The following is a 27,422-nucleotide window of genomic DNA, read 5'->3' as shown; positions in this document are numbered from 1 at the left end:
CAATCTGAACCATGTGACATTTATTAAACTGATCTTGATCAAAAACATTGACAATAAAACAAAATGATCATGTTAGCCTGGTTGTACAAAGTCCCTTTACTGTGTGAATTGGTAGACAGGTTCAAGTAAAAGACAGTTGGTGTTATGAGACGTGTACTGTGACCAGTACCTGCAAAAAACCCACCATCACCTTCCAGCAACTTTGGACTAGAAAACCCACATATAAGGGACCGGAACAGGTCACATAAAAGTAAGACTGGAGCCATCAGCATTCTTACTGAGTTAAAGGATCATTCTAGGATGTTTGTCTTCTTTCCTCTTATGGTCAAATTTAAAGCAGTCAGTGGTTTTAGTTAAGTTACTAACCAATATTGTAGCTTTGGTTTGTGCTTCCAGAAGTTCACCAAAGTTAAAGAAAAAAAAAAGTTTCTGACTGGTATCTAGCCATACAGATAGTTTGGGTTTTATTTGGCATGGCTTTATTAAACTGTACCACAATACAACAGAGGTGATTTGTTAGTCATGCTCACAGCATTTAAAAATGTCAACAGCAATGTGTCACCCCAGAAACTGAATAACCGTCAACAGATTCACAGGGACTATTTCTTTGGTAGAAAGTAGTTCCAAAGAAAACAGCTGGCAGAGCCAAACCAAAACTATCAGCGTGGCTAGATACAACTACAGGTCAGAAAATGTTTGAATAATTTAGGTGAACTGCCCCTTTACATACATACAGTCACTTGTGACAGTGACGTTCCTCCACTTCAAATCATACAAACCTAATCAAGTGAGTTATCTCAGAAGGGGTTATTGTCAAAGTAAACAGGACTGTTTGGCCAGTTGGTAAGGATGAGTGTCCATGAAAACAACGAGGACATTTTGAAATCCAGTAACATTAAAAGTTCCATCTTAAGAAGCGCTGTGTGAGGAATCCTCTGTTTAAGAGCGATTCGCACTTCTTTCCCCATGATGACGCCTCTTCTCACATGACGCATGACTGTTGGTGCTTAGGAAACTCTCTGTCAACAGAGTTCAAAATGTGAGGTCAAACCGCTGGACCAGTGCACATTAAATGACGCAGTGGTGAAATGACGCCTGTGGATACTGTGTTCATGTATTTTGGCAGGCACAGGGAGCGAGTATTTTTGTTATTTCCATTCAATATTTATTACTCATGTGTGATAGCCATCAGACACGAGGATGAAAAACTCCAGCAAGATCCTTTAACTGTGTTAACAAACACTGACGACATAAATTAGTAAAAAGCACCTCTCTAATGATTTTGACAATCGTTTTACTAGGCAATAAGATGCACAAACCAATTAAATCCTGGGAATATGACACAGACATCCAAATTCAGATTACCAATAAAATTCAAATGAACTGTAAATACAGATAATGTGTGCCTATAAATATATACAAAAAGTATAGACACTTTTTATTGGTGTTTTAGTTCAATGTTAGGCCCTCAGTCTTTTGAGCCAGTGCATATCTTCTCCGTATGGCGTGTCCAGTCGCGGGTTACTCCAGACCCAGGACGTAGTTGATACCTTGCACAAATCCAATAATAACGGGCTGCCAGGCCACCAAGTACCGAAGCCAGTCTAAAAGTTGTCCGTACATGACATGTGGCCTCTCCCAGCTAAAAGAAAATAGGTTAAGGATAAGAGCCTTCAACGGGAATCAAAAATAGCTAATAAATGAGTGACAGTGGGTGACAATATAAAGCCTAAATAGACTCTAGACACTAAAGGGCATTATTAATTTGATATAGTTTCAGTGGACACAGTTGTCTGAAGGGTACTACTCTGAACCACAAAAAGGAACAGGAACTTGGTATACAACCTATAAATGGTTCATATCTTGTTCCAAACAGCCTGCAGTAAGCTGCCTGATAAGTCCAGCTAAACTTTACTGTCGAAACTTCCCATTACCGGAAAAACGTCTTTCTACTGTTACTTGGCATGACTGGGTATGACTGGGTTTCCTGGACATTGTGTGTGAAAATGCCCAATTTAGCTTCTGTCCTCCTCCATTAGGTGTTGACATTTTTATTGTGCAAGCACATTGCACATTAATATTTATGATCTCTGGCATTACACTAGTTATCTCAGCAATCGTTAGGATATTCAGTGAGAAACAACTGTGGAATAATGCATAACAGAAAAAAAGACAACAGGTAAGGCTCACATGTGTGAGAATGACAGAATAAAAAAAGGATACGGGTTACTGAACATCCTCTTCAGATCCACCTTCTCTTTGCAGTACGGGCACATCTGCTTCTTTCCGACGATACACCATCCTCTTATGCAGAATTCATGGAACCTGGGTGGGGAGTTAAGGCTCGACACAGTATGAAAACAGATTATATTTGTAGCAAATGTGCATCAACCGGTTGCATCCACTTTAAACAGCCTAATTTTAAACAAAGGAAAAAAAGACAATAAAGAAAATAAGCAAAAATCCATTTCAGTTAATATGTAAGGAAATGATTCAATCAAACAGTCCTGTGTTGTAAGGACAGAAAATTACTTGGTTTAAATACAAAAAACAATATATTTAAAATTACTATAATGTTTATAAATTGTTAACTTTTTGGCATGCCCTTTTACAGTTAAAGAATTCATTATCAAATTTGACAGTAACAGCAAGAATAACTAAAACAGAATATATAAAACCAGAATTCTGTAAAATATCCATCAAATAAGAAATGTTTTTTTCAACCTGCTAAGAAAGTTATCAGTGACAAACCTATACTGGTCAATGATGTGATTATGATATGTGATTTGGACTATAATTATTACTCACAGCATGCCATTTATTCGATTGTGATTCGATTCAGGTGCATGAAAGGTTTGAAAACAGAAAACCAGCAAGCTTAACACTAAATGGTAGATAAATAGAATAAAAATCTAGGTATGGAAAATATCCAAACCAAACAACACCTTGACACAAGGTTTCGTGTGCAACAGCAGAAGATAATGATGGAGGAAGTACAGTGCATTCAGATAAATGAACAGACTATCAAAACATCAACAGTCCGACATAAAGGTCAAGTTGACTCTACCAATTAATTCCTCTTTGCGCTGCTGATTGAGAACATGGTAAAGTTCCAGCACAAAGTCATGAGTACACCTTTATAAAAAAAAAAAACTCCATCGTGCAGCTGAACTTCTCTTTCACTGATAAGAGGTAGCAGCGTGAAAAAAAAATTGTTTATGTCGAGTAAGGATACACATGGTTGCAGGATAATCTGTACGTGTTCTCAATAATCCCCTCCTCACTGACATCTACGAGGATGGGTTGACCGCACACGGCACAGATATTGTCAGAGAGGTGCTTGGTTGGCATGCCGGACGCACTGTAATACTAAAAACAAACAAAAAAAAAAAGAGAGAAAACAGTAACAATTACATTTAAGCTTACAACCGCTACCTTCAACAGGGCACAGAAACAGAGTGTCTGCATCAGTCTACTTACCCCAACAGTTGAAGCCATGAAGTCTGCACACATCTCTGCAAAGTCCCTTCCTAGGACCCCGTAGTACAGCCCATAGAACAGCAGTGAAACACCAAAGTCCATTGCATCCTCTGGCTTTATCCTGGACAGAGAAGGCACTGTATGGGAATGATGGCTCGGGCGGTGCTCAACATCAACTGTTATTATTTATGTTAATAAAACAGTGCGTGTGTGTGTGCGTGTGTTCTATATTTTCAGTCTACAGCAAAGCTAACATTACACAAGACTGTGAAATTGCAAGAAGGACAATGACAATTGATACACATCAGACTGCTGACCTGTATTTGAGAAGATGTAGTCTAATTCCCATCTTATAAGATTTAGTTCTTCCATAACTGTCTACACTGTTTATTGGCAGATGAACAGTGAACTGAAACTTATGAACAGAATAGTCATCCTTATATATTGGGCTAACTTGATGAAATAATGGGGAAATTTAAACAGTCCCTAAGGTTAAAGATCACTGGCATACACAATCCAACAGCCCACGGTAACATGAACTAAGAAGAAGAAGATAATGAAGAAGTCCCAGTTTGGACTTAAGAAATGACGCATATGTAACAATTCCTATTAATTTACTTAGGAAACGGAAGTAAATTACCTATGACGCTGAATCAATGCAATCAATTTATAAAACTAATGTAACAATATCAGATCTTGTTAAAAGGTTCCTTGGTAATAAGTTAACTGACTGCACAGTAGCTAAATAACCTGTAAAAAACAGCCCTTTGTTCATTCAGAGGCTTTAGTGAGTGTGTGACTGATTGTGGATTTTAATCTTATCACAGTTAATCTGATTTCGGCCAACCAAAGATGCCAAACATTTGTTTTTTATCTACTCTTCATCTTAAATAAGAAGCCTCCTTTTGCAAATAAGACCTGGCCAAGACAGCAGCATAAAAGCACCTAACAATACAATACTGAAAACACAGGCAAAGGAAAAAGAAGAAAGCAAATACATACAGTATACCAAGTTTCAAAACTCTAAATCAGCCAAGAGTTATTACCATAAAACTTAAAATAGTCTTAAATTCAGCTAAAAATGAACAACTTCCACTTCCTCCTGTAACTACGTGCCTGAAGCAGAAAACGTCAACGCTTTCTTTCTCCTCTCTCTGCCCGCTAGAAACAGACAGAAGAGACATTTGCCATTTCCTCATCTAAATGGAAGTTTCTGTAATAACTGTATGTTTGCACGTCACAGTGAGTGATAATAACTTACAGTGACAATGCATTTTTAAACTTATCACATGTTTACTTTACTTGATACATTTAAATATGCCGACCTGAAATCAGCCATGGATTATGTAAACACCATGAGAGTGGGCAGTAAAAGAGTGTTGTTTGCTCTTATTTCTGATATAGTCAGTCAAATTCTGACCCTGGTGGGTGCTTCAATGTGTAGTGCTTCAATGCATCAAAAAGGCAGGCAACCAAATAAATGAAAAATGGAAGATTAAAGCAATAAAGATTCAGATGAATGGTTGTGGGAGCAGTAATGACCAAACAGGGTTTGAAAAACGCAAAACAACATCATCTAGTGGCAGCCAAGTGCTACGTGTGGGACGGAGAGTAGCAAGAAACTCCTGATTTTCACTGAACTTTTGGGATAGAAATCAATGGCAAGTCAAGAGCAGCCAACAGTATGAAGGATCTTTACTTCCAGTGGCATAAATCAATATCCACTGACATTTCTGGTTATGGTTCATTTAGCAACACAGAGATGATACATACCTGAATATTAGGTTTATACCAAAAAGTGTAAACATGACAACAGTGTAGCCAACTATTCCTGTGGCATAGCTGATCTTGTAGAGGAGGAGGAACCACTTATACACCAACCTACAGTAGCCAAAGAGAAGGAATATGTTAGTGTGTGTCAGTGGACAGCTTGGTCGGCATTAATGGAAAGGCAGAGCTCTTAATTTACAGGATATGGTTGAGAGTAAACAATGGCTTTACAGTACCGCGGTGTGGTGCAGGCCAGTGGCTTGCGAGTGGCTCGGTAGGAGATGTATGCTGTGATGACAGAGAAGATAAACCAGGTGGTCAGGAACCTCCACCAGTGAAGTTTGGTGGTAAAGTAGAGTGGAACTACCCACATCTGGAACAGAGTCACCAGCTAAAAGACAGCAGAGCGTATGTGTTAGAACCAACACCACACAGTGTAACAATATTTTATATTTAGATAGTTTAAGACAAGAAAACACCATAGATCTCCTTGTTAGAGCAAACAAATAGTAGAGTCATATGCCACCACATGGATAGAAAATAAAAGAAAATGCAGACTTGTCAAGGATAAGACTGTGCTAGTACATGTTCTCTTATCCACTCCTTCGCCATCACTCTCACACACAGCTCTCAAATGAACTGTATCTGTATCCAAAACATGCAAATCTTTTAATGTGTCTTTATTGGTGGTAACTTTCAAACAGAGCTTCAAACATTTTTTTTTTTTAAGTATATTTTTTGGGCTTTTATTGCCTTTATTATAGTGACAGCTGAAAGGGGGGCAGAGAGTGGGGATGACACTTAGCAAAGGGCGGCAGGTCGGATTCGAACCCTGGGCCACTGGCAGCAAGGACTGAGCCTCGGTACATGGGTCACCAGCTCTACCCACTGAGCTAACCGGGCGCCCAAGCTTCAAACATTTATTACTACTTCTTACATTGTATGACTTTGGATGTCTCTGTTTCCACTGCACAAGGACTAGTTGGGCGACGACAAGGGTTACTATGAGGATGAGCACCATCTCCGCGTGCATGGCCTCATGGCCTTTGTGTTTGGCATGCATTCTTGCATGCTCCACCCTGTGGAAAAAGGAGAACATACTTAACTAATGTAACATAGCTAAGAGAGATACTGATTCATAGGAATGCAGGATAGGCGTGCCATTACAGGTTTGCACAATGGTGTCTCCTAATGGCAATGACTGTGAACTTTAATATCAAGAAATCATGAAATGTTACTGTACACAGAGTGACCAACCCGGTCAGACTGTGATGTCTTACAGCAATCACCCAAAAGAGATAAAACAGGCAAATATTTTAATATAATTATTTTTTTGTTATGTCCGTAGTGAGACGTGTTGCAATAATACAAACCTCCACTTCTCTTCTGGTGAAAGTTTTGACAAATCGAACTAAAGAAAAGAAAAGACAAAATTATGACAATTACTGTTGACACCAAATGAGAAGCTGAACAAACTAATAATTAAATCTTAGCTTAGGCATTTTGAAGAGCATTACAAATGTCAAACTATGAGTAGTGAAGTAGTAGTTAAGGCCACGACTTTCCCATCTTCAACAAGACTCAATCTTCTGTCCCAGGACATTCCTCCCAGATCACCCTGCCCAGGACTTCTCAATACATCCACACACTGACCCCTCATCTCTTATCATTTCAGCCGTGCGTCATTCGTTTTGTTTTCGCGTCCGATATATGAACCACCTAGGGGAATATTATCTGGCTTTACTGTGCTCTGTGATCTGCTACAGCAGGTTTATGGCCGGGAGAAGTTTTTTATCAAGTTATTTTTACATTCTGTGTATTTATTTTCTTTTACACCCACACTCACATTCTCCTCTTTATTGGATGTGAATTCACTATGTAGAAGCCTTAAAACTCTTGAACTGGTGAGAGAACTTCATACATAATTAAAAATATTACGTATGAAATATTATTGTTTGCTTCATGTTCATGTTTCCCAGGGTCCATTTTCTCTACTACACTTGATGATAATTTGTATTACGGTAAGAATTATTTTAGATGTAAAAAAAAAAAAAAAAAAGGACAGAATCAGAAAGTTGCAACAGATTACTGAAAACAACTTGCATCTAATTACTGTGTCGAGCATCACCTCTCACACAGTTGGCTTTAAAGCCCTAGAGCATATGTTGCATACTAATGACAGCGCCACAAGAAGAACTATTTGAATGAAAACATTTAAGTTTGGTTGAAAGATGAAACTAATGTGTGTCAAAGCACCCCCCCCAAAAAATAGCAATATTTAATGAAGAATTAAATTGTTAAAACACACCTAGTTTGTTTAGCAGTTACACTCCCTGTCAAGTTGTTGGGCTTGTTTAGCTACTTTAACATGACGGATATTAAAAGCAGGCAGCAAGAACTGAACCAATGTTCTTGTTATTAAAGGATTCCTATGTGTTGAAAAAGCAAATGAATAAAGGCTGGTTACGGGCTAAACAACCAGTTCTTACTCAAATCACACATCCTGTTAAGTACACCACACGTTACTGTTTGAGTTTGCCCATTAACTCATCCTTCTGAAACATGCTGATTGAATGAAAACATTATTAGGATTAGATCATGTCTGTCCATGCTGCTGACATGTGAAATGCAACTGTCTCTCCCTGGTTGGATTAGGGTGATCCTATAAGTTTTAAATGTGTATATAGTTAGTTTAACTGTCTCTCCCAGGATCTCTGGATTAGGGTTTTCCTCCAGCTTGTATGTAAACAGTTTGTTTGAGCTTGCAATATTTAAATAGTTTCTTCGATCATCTCCTTCCCTTTGTAGATGTTGTTTTACAATACAATGTCCCTGTAGAGAGTTTGTGAGCATTTGGTCTAATCATAATTAAATAGTTCAAAGTGTGTGTATGTACATTTCCATTGCCATCTATCTATCAGAAACAGGTTTGCATTTACAGTGATGCTTTTATAAATCAAACAGAAAGACATAAGAAACAGTAACTCAACCAATGACACGGATGACCACTGATTGTGGCCAAACACTTAGATTGAAGTACATTTTTTATTCAGGGAACAAGTAGCAGAGCTTCCATTATAGACGTCAGTGAGTCAATGAAGTGGCACAAAGTTATTAAACTATATTAATTACATTCAATTTGGGACAATTGTAGTTAAGTCAAGGACAGTTCAAAGTAGAATTGCGGGACACTGAGGAAATTGTTTTAATTTTGAGACCTGGCCACAGGAAGTGGTTTGGCTGCTTTACAAGGGCAATACGTGACCTTTGACCCGATCAGCCACATCAGCTGTATTACAGTCAATAAATGACGTTATTGGATGTTTATAAACATAGCAGTAAACACATGGGTGTGGAAAAGCTACATTAAATATTAACTTGCTGGTTTTTTTTTAAACACCTGAACAACTTTAACCAGATTAAAGAAACTAATAATTATCGTTACTTCATTTGTTACCTGACGGTAGACAGGCTAGCTGGCTAGCTTAGCATTGTTAAATGGCTCTCGGGGCGTTTCTCGCTTGTCCTGCTGTTTTACTGAACGAAGCCCGATCACTTCTGTTCAATGGACGATGCATTTACTCTAGAGTCGATACCTCGGCTCGGTAACAGACTGCTAAGAGGTGGCTAGCTGCTTACGGCAGGCTAACACCGTGAGTAGTAGCGTTAGCTAACAGCGCTAGCACCCCTCAGTTTAAATCCACCCATCTGTTTTATCTGTCTCAATACCTCGATGTGGCCCAGTACTCTCACCTGGTTGGGTTCGCCATGATGCTCCAGTCCATGGTCGTGCTCTACACCATCAACCTCCACCTCAAACACCCCGGCCATCTTCGGAGTGCTTCTTTACCGTTCCGGGTCCATTAGCATTAGCAACAGACCTAAGAGGGTCACATCCGGGTCTCTGCATCCTGTCTTGGCTTTTTCCCTCCTTCAAAATAAAGTTCGGAAATAATGTAGGTCAAATACTAATAGAGTCTAATACTAATAGAGTCTAATACTAATAGAGTCAAATACTAATAAAGTCTAATACTAATAGAGTCTAATACTAATAGAGTCAAATACTAATAGAGTCAAATACTAATAGAGTCAAATACCAATAGAGTCAAATACTAATAGAGTCAAATACTAATAGAGTATAATACTAATAGAGTATAATACTAATAGAGTATAATACTAATAGAGTCTAATACTAATAGAGTCAAATACTAATAGAGTCAAATACTAATAGAGTCTAATACTAATAGAGTCTAATACTAATAGAGTCAAATACTAATAGAGTCAAATACTAATAGAGTCAAATACCAATAGAGTCAAATACTAATAGAGTCTAATACTAATAGAGTCAAATACCAATAGAGTCAAATACTAATAGAGTATAATACTAATAGAGTATAATACTAATAGAGTATAATACTAATAGAGTCTAATACTAATAGAGTCAAATACTAATAGAGTCAAATACTAATAGAGTCTAATACCAATAGAGTCAAATACTAATAGAGTCTAATACCAATAGAGTATAATACTAATAGAGTCTAATACTAATAGAGTCTAATACTAATAGAGTCTAATACTAATAGAGTCAAATACTAATATAGTCTAATACTAATAGAGTCAAATACTAATAGTCAAATACTAATAGAGTCTAATACTAATAGAGGCAAATACTAATAGAGTCTAATACTAATAGAGTCAAATACTAATAGTCAAATACTAATAGAGTCTAATACTAATAGAGTCAAATACTAATACTAATTTTGTGTTAAAGAGTCTACTGATTTTTCCTAGACAATATGTTTCTGACATTTACACTGAGCTAAACTTATTAAATTTGGTATGTTTTTGAGGTGATAAAACTAATCAGACAATTAATGCTAAATATGAAGATCAGTAAGATCTACTTTTTGTCAAATTTGATTGCAAAAACATTCCTAACTTGCTCTTCACTGTTTCCTGAAATCTTGCCTGTACACTGCAACTACTAAAATGTATAATACTTACTGTGCTTATACTTACATACATAATTTCATTATTTATACATTTCTCAAATGTACAACTTGCTATTTAAAAGTGCTACTAAAATTTGCTTTTTATAATTATAATTGTTATGTCACTCCACTTTGTGTATTAATGTAACCTAAAAATGTATTAGTAATAGTTATCAAGCATAACATATTGTGAATCACTTTATAACTTACGTCGCATTGTGGTTGTTAGAGCGTTTATTATAATTTATATGTTTTGCAATAAACAGCTGTTGCAATAACAGCAGATAATTACATTTTTATAAAACCTGTTGTTTGGATATCCCGCCAGATTTCGCCCAGAAACGACGACCGGAAGCTGGATTGTGATTGGTTGAACCGTCCGCTGGACTCTCCTCTGATTGGCTGAGCCGCTGTGTAACCGGCTTGTGGATAGTTGGCGCTCACAGTTTGAGATTCAACTGTGTCAACCCGGTTGTTCTCACCGTGTAATAAGCAACTCTGTGCCACAGTCATTATTCGTTTTTTGCGTCCAGCTGAGAAGATAACATCAACACCTGCTGACTTAGGAAACCAGCTGTTTTGTTGCCACCATGCATGTGATTAAAAGAGGTATAGTAGCTAACTTTAATAGTCTTGCTGTCAAATGCTGTCGGATAATGTAATGGTGAGGTGCAGGGGGGATGTAAAGGTCCTGGAAAACTCTCAAAATGTGTCTGATAGATGTTAATGCGATAAAGAAATGGCGCACTTATTCTGTAGGTCAGTTTCAGTCACATTAAAATGTGTTTATTTGTGTCTTTGTGTTTCCGTCGAGACACACGAACAAAGACTTGAGTTATGAAAGAACAAAAGCTGACACTTTATTTTTCTCAGTTTGCAGGTTTGTAGCTTGTTTTGTCCTTTTTTAAAAAAATACAATTAAACCATGATATATTTTTTAAATAGAAGCGACGCAGCAGAGACTTATATTACATAATATTATATTACATAATATTACACATATTACCGCTTGTTGACTTGATATCGCTCTCAAGCTGTGGATGTTGAAGCTTTTTTTCCGGTGTTTTGCAAAGTAAAGGCGCCGTCAAACTTCCCTATATATGCCCTATATATATTATCATATATTGGCATCTGTGGTAATGGCGCGAAGTAGCAAAGTGTCCTCCCTTTGTTGTCACAATAACTGGTTAGACAGGTGTTCATCTCACTTAATTGATCCGTACAGAGAATTGAAATTAGCTGCTATGGAACTGATATTTCTAAACTATGTTTACCACTGAAATTATATTCATCAACTATCCTGACAATTAATACTTAACGAACTGGTCAAGTTTGATTACTAATATTGTTTTCTTGTTGCATTGAGGCGGTCACATACTGTGGCATACATTTACTTTTGTCTATATTGTTATATATTGTATATATTTTATTATTATTATTTAGGTACATTCTTAGGCTCTTATATTTATATTTTTTACTTATATGTATATTCCTATATATACATTTATATTCCATATATATTGTGTTAGATATTGTAATATATAATTATTATTTATATTCTCTAACACTGTGTGAGCAGCTGTAACAAACCAATATTCGCCCCGGGGATCAATAAAGTATTTCTGATTCGGATTTCAGATGGACGCCAGGAGGGAGTTACTTTTGATAAGATCACATCTCGCATCCAGAAGCTTTGCTATGGACTCAATTCTGACTTTGTGGATCCTGTGAGTTCAAACCACTATAACATTACCTTTACAGAAATCCTACCAACATTAAAAAAAGAAACATCAAGTAATGGAGTTGCCCAACGAGTGATATTCCACCATGTATAACCCTTTGTCTGTGTTTTCACAGGCTCAGATAACAATGAAGGTGATCCAGGGTCTGTACAGTGGGGTCACCACCGTGGAGCTGGACACACTGGCAGCAGAAACTGCCGCCACCCTCACCACCAAACATCCCGACTATGCACTCCTGGCTGCACGAATTGCTGTCTCTAACCTGCACAAAGAGACCAAGAAAGTATTCAGTGGTAAGTTACTAAAGAAAAATAAGTACAAGTTGTGAGATTTCTGTGTATGTAATAAATGTATTTAGAAATATGATAATAATATTTTTTTTTAACGTAGCATGTAGAACGTTGTACATATATAATAGCACAAAGCAATGAGTGAAATGGGGGCAAAGTGTCAGCAAAGCAAGTATTACAGCAGCAATTACAAATATGAATATAAAAAGAATAAAACAGGTATGACTTTGCACTGAAATTAATATGACCATTAATGCACTTGACATTGATTTATCCTTGGTCTTTTCCCCTGAAACAAATAATTTTGTTGTTGGAGGTGATCTTTACAGGACACGCAGGCATGAATCAGTCGTAGTTATTGTTTCCTTTTTGCTTTTGTAGATGTGATGGAAGACCTGTACAACTATGTGAACCCATTAAATAAACGTCACTCTCCCATGATCTCCAAGGAGACGCTTGACATTATCCTTGAAAACAAGGCTGTGAGTCACATTTGATGATAACTTTGTTCATATTCTCCAAGTTGAAGTCACTGTAAATATTTTTAGCATTTTTTAACATGACGTCCTTTATTCTTTGCAGCGCCTCAACTCTGCGATCATTTACGACAGAGACTTCTCTTACAACTTCTTTGGCTTTAAGGTAATTTCTCATTTCATTTTACATTCAACATCTCACACAGATACTTGGATTATTCATCTAATTTGTCCTTTTGCTCTAACAGACTCTTGAGCGGTCGTATTTGTTGAAGATTAATGGCAAAGGTGAGGCTTGATTTCATTATGGACGCAGAGACTCACTTTCAAGTCACTTGTTATTTTGATATATTTAATGTTTGATTGCTAATGAAAACCCCTTTTCTGTAGTTGCTGAGAGGCCCCAGCACATGCTAATGAGAGTGGCTGTCGGGATTCATAAAGGAGACATCGAAGCAGCCATTGAGACCTACAACTTGCTGTCAGAGAAGTGGTTCACCCACGCCTCACCTACTCTGTTCAATGCTGGCACCAACAGGCCCCAGCTGTCCAGGCAAGGACTACCAAATATGTGCACTTGTAGGCAACGTTGACCAAATCTTTGAAGCTTTTTTTTAAACTTGACTTGACTTGACTTAATTTATTTTGTTTTTTTCGCAGTTGTTTTTTGCTATCCATGAAGGACGACAGCATTGAGGGGATTTACGACACACTGAAGCAGTGTGCCCTCATCTCCAAATCAGCTGGAGGAATTGGATTGGCAGTTAGTTGTATCAGATCGACGGGCAGCTATATTGCTGGGGTGAGTGAAATATACAGCACAGGGATTAGAATCAAGCAGATATAGAAGAACTTTAATTCACATTATGTCATTTTTGTATTACTTACAGTGGTTCTTGTTTTTCAGACTAATGGCAATTCCAATGGGCTGGTTCCGATGCTCCGAGTGTACAACAACACAGCACGCTATGTTGACCAGGGTGGCAACAAGGTAAAGACTAAGATTTACAAGACACACTATAATGGAGCTTGACATTGTTGCTATAGAGACCCATCTGCTAGAGAGTTTAATCACCCTGCTGTCTTGTGTTTGCTTGTTCAGAGACCCGGGGCCTTCGCTGTGTACCTGGAGCCGTGGCATTTCGATGTGTTTGACTTCCTAGAGTTGAAGAAGAACACAGGTAAAGAGGAGCAGAGGGCCAGAGACCTGTTCTTCGCCATGTGGATCCCAGACCTCTTCATGAAACGAGTGGAAAGCAATCAGGTGAATATTAAAGGGGATCTCAAATCTTGCATTGGTTTCAGTTGAATTAAGCTTTATATTCTATAGTCTACTGTGTGCTGTCTTCTGGGTTTGAGGCTCCTGCTAAATCCTTAACAATACAGTGCAAAGTCTTATTGTTCCTGCCCTGCTCTTGTAGGAGTGGTCTCTAATGTGTCCCAGTGAATGTCCCGGGTTAGACGAGTGCTGGGGAGATGAGTTTGAGGAGCTCTACACTCGGTAAGACCAGCACACCAAACTCTGTTCTTAACAAACAGCTCATTTCTCAGTGCTAACCTGTCTCCTGTTTGTTCCCAGATATGAGAAGGAGGGCAGGACTAAGCGTGTGGTGAAGGCTCAGCAGCTGTGGTACACCATCATTGAGTCTCAGACAGAGACCGGTACGCCATACATGCTCTACAAGGACGCCTGCAACAGGAAGAGCAACCAGCAGAATCTGGGCACCATCAAATCCAGCAATCTGTGCACGGAGATTGTAGAGTACACAAGCAAAGATGAAGTGAGGGACACCACTATATTTAGCTTGTTTTTGTAATATTAACAATAGCCATTACGTTGTTTAATGGTTGCTTTTTTTGGTTTCTTCTTTCTTTAACTCAGGTTGCAGTGTGTAACCTGGCATCCATTGCCCTCAACATGTATGTCACCCCAGAAAGGACCTTTGACTTCAAAAAGCTTGCATCTGTCACCAAAGTCATTGTCAAGAATCTGAACAAAATTATTGACATCAACTACTACCCAGTGCCCGAGGTACGCAACGTCTAGTGTTGGTTCTCTATCAGCCATGCAGTCAGGTTATGTGCTCTGTGTTAACAAATGGCCTCTCTGTCCTACTACAGGCTGAAAGGTCAAACATGCGCCACAGGCCAATTGGAATCGGAGTGCAGGGTCTGGCTGATGCTTTCATCCTTATGCGTTATCCATTTGAAAGCCCAGAGGCCCAGCTGCTCAACATTCAGATCTTTGAGACCATCTACCATGCCGCGCTGGAGGCCAGCTGTGAGCTGGCAGCCGAGCTTGGTGCTTACGAAACCTATGCTGGTTCTCCTGTCAGCAACGGGGTGAGTAGTTTTAACAACTAAATCTCAATAAATCCATTCTGGGGTACAGTTTAGCAGTCTGGGCTCACATCCTAATTATTTTTGTTTTCCAGATCCTTCAGTACGACATGTGGGGTAAAACCCCAACAGATCTATGGGACTGGAAGGCACTGAAGGAGAAAATTGCCAAGTAAGTCTTCCTAAAGGTCTTCCTTGTTGACATTTCTCATCTCTTATCTACTGTATGTGGCGGTTGTAGATCAACCCTGTAGAGATGGGATTTATGGCTCTTTGAAGGGAGCCGGGTCTTGAGGAGCCGTTCCTTTCAAAGAGCCGTTCAAAAGACTGGCTCATTTTTATATTTATTTGTTTTTAAGAAGCTATCCTGGGGGTAACCCATTTAATCTGGGAAACGGGAGGAATGAGAGGGTAAGATTTGGATCAGAATCATTATGGTGGGATGTCTTTTGAATTATTTTGAAATATTGATGTGCCACTGTGTCGGACAACTCAGATGACGTCAAGTGAAATTTGCATTTCAAATTGGCACCCCACGTGTACTCTGCTACGCTCCTCCGCTTGTTGTGCATGCTCTCCGTCTCAGTGGAGTAGCAAAGGAGGAGCTTGTGTGCGCATGCTGTGTGCGTGACAGCGATTAAAAAAAAAAAAAAAAAAGAACGGCTCTCAACTGCGACTCGGTTCCCATCGTTCATGTTAAAGAGCCGTTCAATAGATTTGGTTCGTTCGTGAACGTCACAACCCTGACAGCTCTTCCCCTGCCCCTGTGTGTCCTCAGGCATGGTGTGAGGAACAGTCTGCTCTTGGCCCCCATGCCCACAGCTTCCACTGCCCAGATCCTGGGCAACAACGAGTCCATTGAGCCCTACACCAGCAACATCTACACCCGCAGGGTACTCTCGGGAGAGTTTCAGGTCAGCACTCAATGTATCTGTTGTGTCTCCAAAGTCGTGTGTCTGTAGAAGGAAAGGTTGTTGAGTGTTTTCTGCCTCTTCTATAGATTGTGAATCCTCACCTGCTGAAGGACCTCACAGAAAGAGGACTGTGGAGTGATGAAATGAAGAACCAGCTGATTGCTCAGAATGGGTCCATCCAGGTACACAGTCACACTTAATAAACTGATTAAATTATTCAGTATCACTGCTCTAAATGTTGCTATTAGGGATGGACAATATACCAATACTAAGATAAGCAATCATTTTGATTTTGTATTTTTTCTCCATTATCTGACAATAATTTATTGGCCACAATATATATCGTGCATCCCTAGTTACTATAATTTGAACACGTCTTGTCCACAGGATATTGAGGAGATCCCTGATGATCTGAAGCAGCTCTATAAAACTGTGTGGGAAATCTCCCAGAAGACCATCCTCAAGATGGCAGCAGATCGTGGTGCTTACATTGACCAGAGTCAGTCCCTAAACATCCATATTGCTGAACCAAACTATGGCAAACTGACCAGCATGCACTTCTATGGTTGGAAGTTGGTAAGTCAGGACTGAGGGAATGCAGACTTGATGCATGCTGCATTGTAGTGCCAATAAATGTCTTAATGCCTGTTTTCTCCTCTGCAGGGCCTGAAGACTGGCATGTACTACCTGAGGACGAAGCCTGCTGCCAACCCCATTCAGTTCACCCTGAACAAGGAGAAATTAAAGGAAGCCCAGTCAACCAACAGGGAGGAGGAAGAGGAGGAGACCAAAGAGCGAAACAATGCTGCCATGGTCTGTTCCTTAGCGAACAAAGATGAATGCCTGATGTGTGGCTCCTAAGTGAAGTGTGGTTCACTCAGACACAAACGCAATTCCCCTTATCCACTAGATTCCCCATTAAATGTATATTTTTGGAAACATCCAGTATTTGTATATGATGATGAAGTGTTTTACATATGCCACTGTCTTCTTTGCAGTTTTTATTTAATATTTGTTGGATTTTTATCATGAAGTGTGTGTTGTATGCATGTTTGTATAGAATTAATAGGAATTAATAGGGTATAATGAATAATTGCTCTTTTTGTGGTTTTTAATCAATACAGTTTTGTAATATGTTGGCCACATTCATGAACTTGTATTTTAGATGTGTTAAATTAAACTTGTGATACATTAATTTTAAGTCTCATTTATTATACTATATTCAAAATATGTGATCTTTGGATATACCTCAAAATCTGAGCATATATATACTTTGTGTTATTATACTATATTTAGACTTGCATTCATTGAGTCAAGAACAGTACTTTATATTTACGAAGGTAAAATATCTTCTACATCCAGAGAGAAAATTAGCTGAATAGACAGGTAAGAAGTCTGCATGCTATTCTTAATATTTCTTGTTTATTAGTAGACAAGAGGCAGGGAAATGGGGATGCTCTAACAGGATGTTGATTATGAGATACCAATGTCTGCATGTAAAACAGGAACTTGTTTTTCTGGTGAATAATGTTGGAGGCTTTTGTGTTAGATGACATAAAATACGTTTAAATTATCTGGTGAAGCTGGCATAACAGAACAGTCTCATTACATCAAAAATGGAAGTGGAAATGGTGATGCATCAATACTGCAACAAAGGGCTACATGCCAAGGTGTTTTTCCAGTGCAAGAGTCTGGAGGTGCCGTGTCTTGGGACCGGTGATCCTGCAGGTGATGAATTAATGAACTGCTGTGTTCATGCACGTGACCTCTTGGGAGCAATATGTGTAAAGCAAGCTGAGACTTGCATTGTCACAATGTCTGCCACATACTGAAAAAAAAACCCTAATCCATAACCTCAGTCAACACTATGGTCATGAAATACAGAGACCAGGAAACAAATGTATTTTCAAATGTTTTAATTGTTCCATTGAACACAAAATTATTAAGAGAAACCAGAATGACCAACAGAGGCTCTTTGCTAGTGAACAGTGAATTTTAGGAAATGACAATGAGGAGATGGAACAACTGGGTGTGACACACTTGCCTTGATAAACTGACCAATGCACTAATTTTACTTACTTACTTACTTTTACTTACTAACCCTAACCCTATTTCACAGCGGGTGTGAGTAGAATTAACCAGAAATCTACAGGTTTACACACTGAGTGACTACACACTACATGAAAGGTTCCTCACTGTAACATAAATTAAGATTAAAGGAATTGTTAAACATTTTGAGATACTTATCCGCTTTCAGGTGTAAAGTTAGATACCACTCCCATGTCTGCACAGTAAACAGGAAGTTGCAGCTTGCATATGGTAAGCTTAGCATAGCACAGCTGGAAACAGCTTGCCTGGTTCTGTCTAAGGGTAACAAAAATCAGCCTACCAGCACTTCTAAAGCTAATTAACACGTTATGCCTTGTTTGTTTAATTGGTAAAAAAACAAAAGTATAAAAATTAAAAATCTGATTTGAATATATTTACCAAAATGTAGTTTCAATATTTAAAGTTTTAAAAAGCCTAGAAGCTGTGCAAGCAGCCCCAAGAGGCAGCAATATTCATCATTACCTCACAATATTAAAATGTGCTCAGCAAAGTTCATGACAATAAATTATAAAATATCCTGTATGCAAGCTCACGTTTAATTTGAGGGCATTTAGTTTTCAAGATACCTTGTCATGGTCCTACAAACAAGAGGTCAAGGGATCTTAAAAACCGCAGAATAATTCACTGAGGGCTGAAATTATGAAGCTGCAGGCCATGGAAAAAAGCCAAACCATCTCCAAATTGCAAACAATTAATTGTGCAGCCCTAGCACAAACCCTCTTATCAGATATTGGATAAGGTGACCACAGTGCCAAATCCTGAAAAAGTCAGTGTGGTCCTTTAAATGGGACATCACTGAGGTTTTACGGTCTTACTAGTATCCCATCAATCGACCCCTCCCCTTCTTGGGAACCAAAACCCGTGTCCTGGGAGCTGCTGCTGCCTGTTGGCGAGGGAATGATTTTCTTGGTTCCAGGTTTGACATTGTTCTCTCTGACACCAGACTTCTCTGCTACATTATGCTCAAACTTTCTTCCCTTCATCCGTTTTGCCTCCACTTTTTTTTCCTGCAGCTCTATGTCTTTGAACTTGTTTAATGTACTCTTTGCGTCTATCTTTTCATTGTTGACTTTGACGCTTTCAGCTTGTTTGGGGGTCGTCTCTGTGTGTTTTTCCCCGACCTTTGCCCCTGTGAGTATCTCTGCTTCCTTTCCTTTTCCTGCCTCATCCTGTGTGGCCTCGGCTTTTACCTTTTCTTCTACATTATTAAAACATGTCCCTGCCACCACCTCCTCTTTTACTTCTTTATCAGTATTTTCGTTTTTGTCTGCTCCCATCTGCTCTTTTTTCTCAGTTTCCTTGTTGTCTCCTAGCTCTGCTTTAGCTCTGCCTTCCTCCATTTTCACCACATCACAGTCTGTTACCTGCTTTGATCCCTCTGCTCCACAGTCACCCACCTCGTTCTGTTGTCGTGCGTCTGACTCCTGTTTTGTATCTGAGTCAACATTTTCTTTATCCACCCCTTCCTCTTCATTGTGCACTGTCACTTTAAGTGATGTGTCTTCATGAATGGTGTTAAAACCTCTGAAGTTGTTCTTGGCACCAATGATGTATTTCCCCAGTATAGAGGAGCCATCCTTGTTCAGTGCCTCTGCCTTCTTTGCAGTGTGTCCGTCATCAGTCATCAGCTGCTGGGCTGTTTTGATGTCATTATGCATCCTGATGACCGCTTTGCTCAGCTCAGTGATCCGATTACCGATATCTGAGGGAAGAGAAAACTCCAGTCACAACACAGTATGCAGGCACTTGTGACAAATATGATAAATGTAAATAAATCATTTTATTCAGTTTCCATATGATTTTGCTTAAATTGGACATTGGTTGGACGCCGTTGCAAATAATTATATTCTTTCCAAAAATAATGGGGCTTAATATGGAGACCCAAAGTGTTCAATATTAAGTAAATAATTATAAAATAAATAATCACACAAATAAATTGTGTAACATCTATAAATGTAAAAATAATGTGAAAAATATGGTGGAAACAATTTCATGCCCTTTTTCAAAAGGTTGTTTCGATTTTGTAATGACATTCCTCCAAATAACAACACATTTTATTTCATAAGCACTTTCCATGACTGATTTTCTAACAACTCTCACATTTTTCGCGTACTGCCAGATTCAACATTCATTCAAATTTTAACATGTCTTTTTATTTACTGAATATTGAACACTTTGTGTGTTCCATAATTTACTGGATGTATCTCAGTCATATAATATCACTCCAAATCACTCAAAAGCATTTATATCATTTATAATTTTGAAAGATTTGTGTCAGAGTCATAGTTACCTTTCCTCTTGGTTTCCTCAAACTCCCTGCGAGCTGACTCAATGTAGCGCTGCACCAGAGCTCTGATCACCTGCTGCCGGTAAGGTAACTGGCTTTCTTCTGACCCCTGCCCATTAGTCTTGACACAGATATTTAAGATCATTCATTTCAGTGCAGAATAAAAGAAGAAGAATATAAAATATGATATATTAAACAATAAATTAAATAATATAAAAAGATCATTTTTTATTTCAGTCATACTAACTCTTGTTTGTGAGCATTAAACACACTTACCATAGAGGCTATAGGGGGATAGTCCTTCTCAGAATTACAATTGCAGCAGCAGCAGATACGTCTAAAGATACCCCTGAAACAGAAGTTAGACTAGAATTACTGCCCTGCCATTGTGTGCCTCCTTCAACCAGTCAAGTAGCAGTTTACATCCGTGTCTGTCCATAAATTCATTCTTAAATTCTGGCTAAAAATCTATTTTGAGGTCACAATGAACTTTGACCTTTGAGTCAAACGTCTCACCAATTTATTGTCCGACCAATTGTGAAATATGGTCATCAGCTCTTGAGGCCAAAAACATGTTTTTGCAATGTTACAGTGAACTTGATTTGACCAACAAAATCTACATTCTTGAGTCCAAATGGACGTTTGTCCCAAAATTGAAGAAATTAGCTCGCATTCCTGAGATATCGCGTTCACACGGATGGAACGTACCGACTGACAACCCGAACAACATAATGAATCCGGCCACGACTATCTGGAGTACTGAGGCATAAAAACAAATAGATGAACAACGGGGTGTCTCTGCAGGTTAAATGTGTTTTATATTTTTAGAGCTCACCTTATTACATAATAGAAAGCTTTGGGTGAGGGGATGATGTTGAAGGGCACAGGCATGGTGAGGCCCTCTCTGAAGTAACTGAGGTACAGCTTTGACCTGGCAAATTTCCACTCAACATCTGCATCATCCTGGAATAAAAAAGTTGAGATGTCAGGGCCAGTCTCTGCTTTTATTGCAAGTGTAAAATAAAAGCACCTCCTTACCTCGATTTTCTGAAAGGAGTTGGTGATCATAGCAATAAGCATGTTGAGCAGGACGATGACGATGACTAGTGTGAAGATGCCATAAAGAATCCTTCCTACAAACTCTGCCAACACAAATTGTGGCATGTCCACGTAGTCCTGGTTGGCCACGCCAAACATGGTCCAGAATAAGAAGTGGAAGGTCTCATTAAACCTGCGGCAGTGCAGTGGAGAGGGTTATTATGATGAGGCTGTTTTCATACAATGGTGATGTAAACTGTAAATTTACCCTGAGACACACCATATATTGTCTGAGTTTTGAGATCTTATTTTGTATTCAAGATTTCTGTGGGTGCTTCTGTGGGCGTTTTCACACTTGGATGCCAAAGTGAAGAGGACTTGTTGTTAAGATTCGTTTTCTCTACACTATTTGAATAAGTAAATTAATTTACTGCCTGCGGAAAGTGCTGATAAGTATAAACAGTAGGAAAATAAGAAAAAGTTGTCATTATCATTGCTATATCTATATCTGCTACTAAAAATCTGGTTTCAGGACAAACATTGCATGATGAACGCTAAATGATATTGGATACTGAATAACTATATACATTGGCTAATATTACTGCAGGACATTTCACACTTGAAAAAATGGGGGGAGAGAGAGAAAGAGGGGACGCCATGCAGCAAAGGGCCCAGGCCGCTGCAGTCAGGACTCAGCCTTGATACACGGTACACACTCTGGGTGAGCTACAAGGCCCAAATTATAATTTTTACATTTTAGTTTTTGTATGGAACCACACAAATGTAATATACCGTGTTAATTAGCAAGCACTTAACTATTCCATAGAAAATGCTTTTGCATCAGTGCTCATTCACAGAGTTGGCACATTTTTGGACTGGTAGGTGTCAAGAGTGGTACCTTTTCTTGAGGTAGTTAGTAACAGCAGCTGGTGGATAAGCTTGAATGTTTGTATGAGAACAACTGAGCTGAAATAATAGTATCTAGGAATCTCATATTCTTACCTGCCAAGATGTGGAGAGATGACATAAGGAACATAGACATTGTTGATGCCACAGAGGAAGGCGGTTCCGATGATCATCAATATAAACATAAATCTAAAGAAGAAAAAAACACTCATTGGCTCTGTCAGTGTGTATGCAGATGTTTAAAACAGAAGGCAGGATGAAGAGTGCCCTTACCTCATCATGTCATCAATCATCTTCCCTATGGAGATCTGAAGAGTTCCTAGAGACTCGTGTGCTGGCAGGATGTACGCCAACCGTGTGAAGCTCAACATGCTGGTCACTGCAAACAGCACCTCCGCAATCAGCTGAGGGTCCTCCTGATGCCAGTCCTTACGCACTGCAAGACAGTTTCGCACCAAACCAGACCAGTTCAGCGTTAAGAACTTTTCTCCAACAATCCCCCTGTATAAATGCTCTTGTATCATATTCTCACCAGTCTGAGTGAAGTAGACACACTCCTCCGTGCCATTCTGATCATTGCAGAGGAATAAACCTTTGAGCATGATAAGCACACGCAACGCAAAGGAAGCCAGGTACATGCTGAGCACCATCACGTCTAAGCAGTTCCACCAGTCCAGGAAGTAACTGCGCAGCCCCTCGATCCACACTTCCTTACACTCATACCAGAAGAATCCTACACGAGACGGTACAGTGTAAACAGATTTGAACAATTTCCAGGCACGAGTTTTCTATTTGTACATTATAGAAGGGAGTTAAAGTGAACCCACCGACCACCCACACCATGTGGAAAGAGCTGTGCAGGATGTTCTGCTGCCGGGACGCAAATTTGTCTCGATACAGCTCCATTGTTATTGACTCCCCAAGCAATGTGATGAGAAACCACAGATAGGAGGCTGAGTGGAGAAGAAACTTGATCACAGGGATCCGTAGTATCTTTCCTACCTGATGAAAACAAAAGACAATATGACATTTATTCTGTTTTCTTAACTGAATGTCTCTCATGGCAGTCACTTGTGCCACTTGTTTCAGAAAGTGCATGAGAAACCTCGACATTTGCCGATTTTTGTGTGACCTTTGACTTGGGTGCAATCCAGTAGACAAGGCAGAGGAGGGGCATGGTGAGGAAGATCCCCACAGAGACAAACAGCTTCCAGGCCGTCCTGCTGCCTCTCCAGCCTCCCAGGTTCCCGCACCAGATAGATGACAGGACCTGCTGGCAGATTGGGTGGGCCACAAACTGCACAAAAGCAAACACACAAACAGGGAGAGACGAATTAGGGATTGTCTTTTACTCGTCCAGGGTTGACGGTGGTTTCTGCATCCAGCTACCTGCTTCTGGTTGTAGTTGACAGCAAGCCGCAGACGTGACAAGTTGGGTATTCCCTCCTCAAAGGCCTGCTGCTCTAAGGAATCCTGGCTGTCGTCTCCACAGCTGTTCAGGATAGTGGTCACCTCACTCTGGTTGCGACACATACCCAGTAACTCAACGGCAAATTCTTGACAAAGCTCCTCCAGGCCCAGGTACTGAGGCTGCAGGAGAGAGAGGCACCACAGCAGAGTCAACACAAGGCACCCAACACAAACTGTAAGACGGCATATCTACGGATGTCATCAGACCTTGAACTCTGGCTCTTTCCGCGAGAGTTTCCGGAGCTCTCTGCTGAGACTGAAAGCTCGGAGCATGGCATCCTCTGAGGTGATGGACAGGTAGGCACGGCTGGCGATGCCACGGTAGGTGTTGATGCGCGACAAGGAGAACTTCAGCAAGTCGTACTGCCTGCCATTGCGACACTCCAGGCAGGCACAGGATATCTTATGAGGCCATGGGATGACGTGACCTTTTTGGGTGAGCATGGTGACAATCTCATACAGGTCTTTTTGGCATGCTAAGGTCAGAGGAGTCACACCAGGGGCAAACTGGGAGTTGTCAATGGAATGGTCAAAGATGGCCTGAGAGAAGGAGCGAACGTCCATCTTGTTGCCTTTCTCCTGGTCCAGGCGGTCCAGCAAACGCTTCACCACTCTGGGCTGGTTGGTGTCCACAGCGACTAGCAGGGCCTCGTGAATCTGCCGGAAGTCAAACTTGACCCCCTGCAGGAGGGCGTCCATGGCATCCTCATTGCCCAGGCGGATGGACAGGTTCAGGGCCTCCCTCCACTGGCGGTCCTCGGAGTCATCCAGCTGGCGGATGATGCCATCACCGGTATTCAGCAGCCCACACAGTAGCTCTATTTTCCCTTCCTGAATGGCATTGATGAGCTCCGGAGGGTACCGCATCTTCTTGTTCATAATCTCGCGCCATTGTTCTGGCTGAAGGACGGGACAGGACAGTTAGCAGCACTATTAGATGTCCACTCACACATTTTTATGAAATTGATGTCAGATATCAGGGAAAGAGGAAATTAAAGGCTGAATAAAATTAAATAAAATATAAAATTATGTGAGAAAATTAAGGGATGTATCAAAAATAAACAAAGCGTGGCACATCCTACAAATTAGTGCATGAATGGAGACACATTTTATGACATCAAAGAAAACGCTTTTAGCTTAATGTTTAGCCTCATTACAACTGAATGTTTTAAAACTCTGACAAATTCTACCAAAGCACGTGTGAACAAAAATAAAACTGCTTACCGTGAGGTTTTCCATTCCTGGCGAAAAACAGCACAATTTTGAGCAGTGATCCTAAAGTGAACACACAATCACATTCTCTGGAGGAATATATCTTTGCCAGATATTTTGAGCTTCAGAGATGAAGGAGACAGATATCAGTAGATTCCACAAGCCGCTCCAATGAGAGAAGAACTGAGCACATTGGTGTCCTGATATCATGTGCTACCGGCTGACTGCATGGAATCAGCACCCACAAACTCAATAACACACTTCAATCCCCCATGGGGCAAGGCCAATTAAAATGTAACCGGTTCAAAGTGTTTTATGCTTGGCTGGGCCCAAACCAAACTGTTTCTGCATTCAAACAGGAATTAACTCTGGTCTCCCCATTGGAAACATTGCCATGGCACAATTAAGGGAGCTGTTACTGAACAGGCAGCAGCTGTCATCGATTCCCCCAGAGGAGCTGGAAGGAGTTCACAGCAGTGGGAAAAACAAGGATCTGCAAGTAAAAGATAGACTGATTATTTTCACTAGCCTCCCTTCATGCAGTTCTCTTCAAAAAAGCCAATTTCTGTCCAGTTACGAAAATTATGCATTTTTATTTTTTGGTTGAAAATTCTGTGAGGTTCATCTCAGCTTTGGTTATTTTCATACCAATATCGTTTTTGAGAAGCTTCTCTGATGTTTATTGTTTTCATAAGTGTAGAATAAGTCAGATGTCACATTAACTGTACTGTATGCAGTGGTGGAATGTAACTAAGTACATTTACTCAGGTACTGTAGAACAAATAGGAGGTACTAGGAGTATTTTCTTCTTATTCCACTTCATGGCTCTACTCTACAACACTGCAGAGGGACATAATATACTTTTTACTCTTATAATTATTTGACCGATTTAGTCACTATATTATATGTTACTTTATAGTTTTGAACACACACACACAAATCATATATATACATATCTATACATAAGCACAATACAGTGCTTATGTATAGATATGTACAGCTGGTTAGTTGATTATTAGTTGACAGAAAATGAATTACTATTATATACTATTTATAAATATATTAACTATTTTGATAATCTTTTATTTTCATGCAAAATAAGCAAAACATTTAATTTTCAACTCCTCTTGAATTTTCTGCTTTTTCTTTTTAATAGTAATTTATTATTAGTTTTAAGGTTTGGACAAAACAAGTATTATGAAGGTGTCATTTGGGTTCTGGGTAACCCTGTCACATTTCTCACTTCTTTTCTCAATTTCTAAAAAACAGTTTATCAACTAATTAATAGATAGAATAATCAGCATATTAATCCATAATGAAAATAATGAGTTGCAGTCCTCAGCTGCATCTCAACAAACTACAACAGTAAAATTCTAATTTTACATAAATACATGTGTAATAATAATAATATGATTATAATATATAATAGTTTAACAGTCAGTGGGGCAATATTTCTGCATTAACTACTACTTTAAATACTCATGGGACTATTTTTACAGTGTGGTACTTTTACTTCAGCAAAAGATCTAAATACTTCCTCCACAATTTATTGTATGTGTGTTGTATGATGGGTTTGGGTCAAATCCCTTTCCACACCACACCACACAAGTTTAATTTACTTCACCATAAAGATTGTGCCACCATAAATAAATATATATAAAATACAATTAGTGTAAAATACAAATATTGTGTGAAATGTATCATTGGCCAAATACATTTTCTACGGAGCAGTCTTAGAACAACTGAACCTAGTCTTGTGCGGTAGTAAAACCTGACTGATTACCATCTCTTGTAAGCATAATTTTGCACAGCAGAGGGAGGAAAAGGACCATTGCAGACTTACAACCCTTTGTTTCAATTATAGTATAATAAAACATGACTGATGCCAATTACCATCTATTTTCTGTTAAAGTCCTTATTATTGGTTTGCAATCACTGCTGAAATATTTGGTGATAAAAAGATATAATTATTCTGGTTGTAAATTTGAGTGGATGGTCTAACTGTTATTTATCCATAATAATGAATGAGTAATATCTGAGAAAGACAGTTGATTGTTGGGTCTCATCTCCAGTTCATAAATACGGACACTGTGGGTTGATGGCTTGAAGATAGTTGATTGAGTCTCATTCCCAGGTCCCAAAACCTTGTATTTGACAACCTGGAAATGAGACTCGTCGATCAACTACCTTTCTCGGCTCTGAACCTGCTTTTCCTCACAGATTATCTGAGAGTTTCAACTGGGAGTAGGAGTAAAAAATATTTTAGTTTCCTACTGCAGCTTTAAGGTTTCTATGATTTTATGATCATTTAAGCTTTGAGATGCTTTTGGGAAATGGGCCCAAGAGGTGACAAATGTTGTGAATTAAGAAGAGAAAGAAATAGAGAAAAAGACAAAC

At 39.2% G+C, this 27,422-nt stretch overlaps 3 protein-coding genes across 3 annotated transcripts; 1 reads left to right on the top strand and 2 right to left on the bottom strand.

Moving 5' to 3' along the window:
• Positions 1-5: 5 nt before the first annotated feature.
• On the bottom strand, positions 6-9,167 carry rnf121 (ring finger protein 121). Its single transcript, XM_051399902.1, has 9 exons — positions 9,004-9,167; positions 6,624-6,661; positions 6,188-6,329; positions 5,487-5,641; positions 5,254-5,361; positions 3,481-3,601; positions 3,236-3,369; positions 2,224-2,325; positions 6-1,642 (listed from the first exon to the last, which is right to left on the bottom strand). Exons 1-9 carry the CDS (start codon positions 9,079-9,081, stop codon positions 1,522-1,524), a joined length of 999 nt encoding a protein of 332 aa, XP_051255862.1. The 5' UTR covers positions 9,082-9,167; the 3' UTR covers positions 6-1,521.
• Positions 9,168-10,677: 1,510 nt separating this feature from the next.
• On the top strand, positions 10,678-17,198 carry LOC127363458 (ribonucleoside-diphosphate reductase large subunit). Its single transcript, XM_051399901.1, has 19 exons — positions 10,678-10,850; positions 11,880-11,968; positions 12,099-12,276; positions 12,655-12,755; positions 12,856-12,915; positions 12,998-13,037; positions 13,140-13,302; positions 13,410-13,551; positions 13,657-13,740; positions 13,852-14,013; positions 14,171-14,250; positions 14,329-14,530; positions 14,632-14,781; positions 14,871-15,092; positions 15,185-15,261; positions 15,868-16,003; positions 16,090-16,185; positions 16,391-16,579; positions 16,667-17,198. Exons 1-19 carry the CDS (start codon positions 10,832-10,834, stop codon positions 16,862-16,864), a joined length of 2,388 nt encoding a protein of 795 aa, XP_051255861.1. The 5' UTR covers positions 10,678-10,831; the 3' UTR covers positions 16,865-17,198.
• Positions 17,199-17,904: 706 nt separating this feature from the next.
• LOC127363456 (short transient receptor potential channel 2-like) lies at positions 17,905-25,256 on the bottom strand. The gene is made up of 13 exons (XM_051399897.1): positions 25,038-25,256; positions 24,021-24,713; positions 23,733-23,933; positions 23,476-23,640; positions 23,171-23,345; positions 22,876-23,076; positions 22,617-22,779; positions 22,440-22,532; positions 21,438-21,630; positions 21,235-21,362; positions 20,676-20,748; positions 20,403-20,520; positions 17,905-19,814 (listed from the first exon to the last, which is right to left on the bottom strand). The coding sequence occupies exons 1-13, from the start codon at positions 25,050-25,052 to the stop codon at positions 18,916-18,918; spliced, it is 3,117 nt and encodes a 1,038-aa protein (XP_051255857.1). The 5' UTR covers positions 25,053-25,256; the 3' UTR covers positions 17,905-18,915.
• Positions 25,257-27,422: the final 2,166 nt, after the last annotated feature.

Source organism: Dicentrarchus labrax, unplaced genomic scaffold, assembly GCF_905237075.1.
Source record: "Dicentrarchus labrax unplaced genomic scaffold, dlabrax2021, whole genome shotgun sequence".
In the NCBI taxonomy this organism is placed as follows: Eukaryota; Metazoa; Chordata; class Actinopteri; family Moronidae; genus Dicentrarchus; species Dicentrarchus labrax.
The sequence above is the reverse complement of the archived record's forward strand: the minus strand, read 5'-3'. Positions and strand labels throughout refer to the sequence as shown.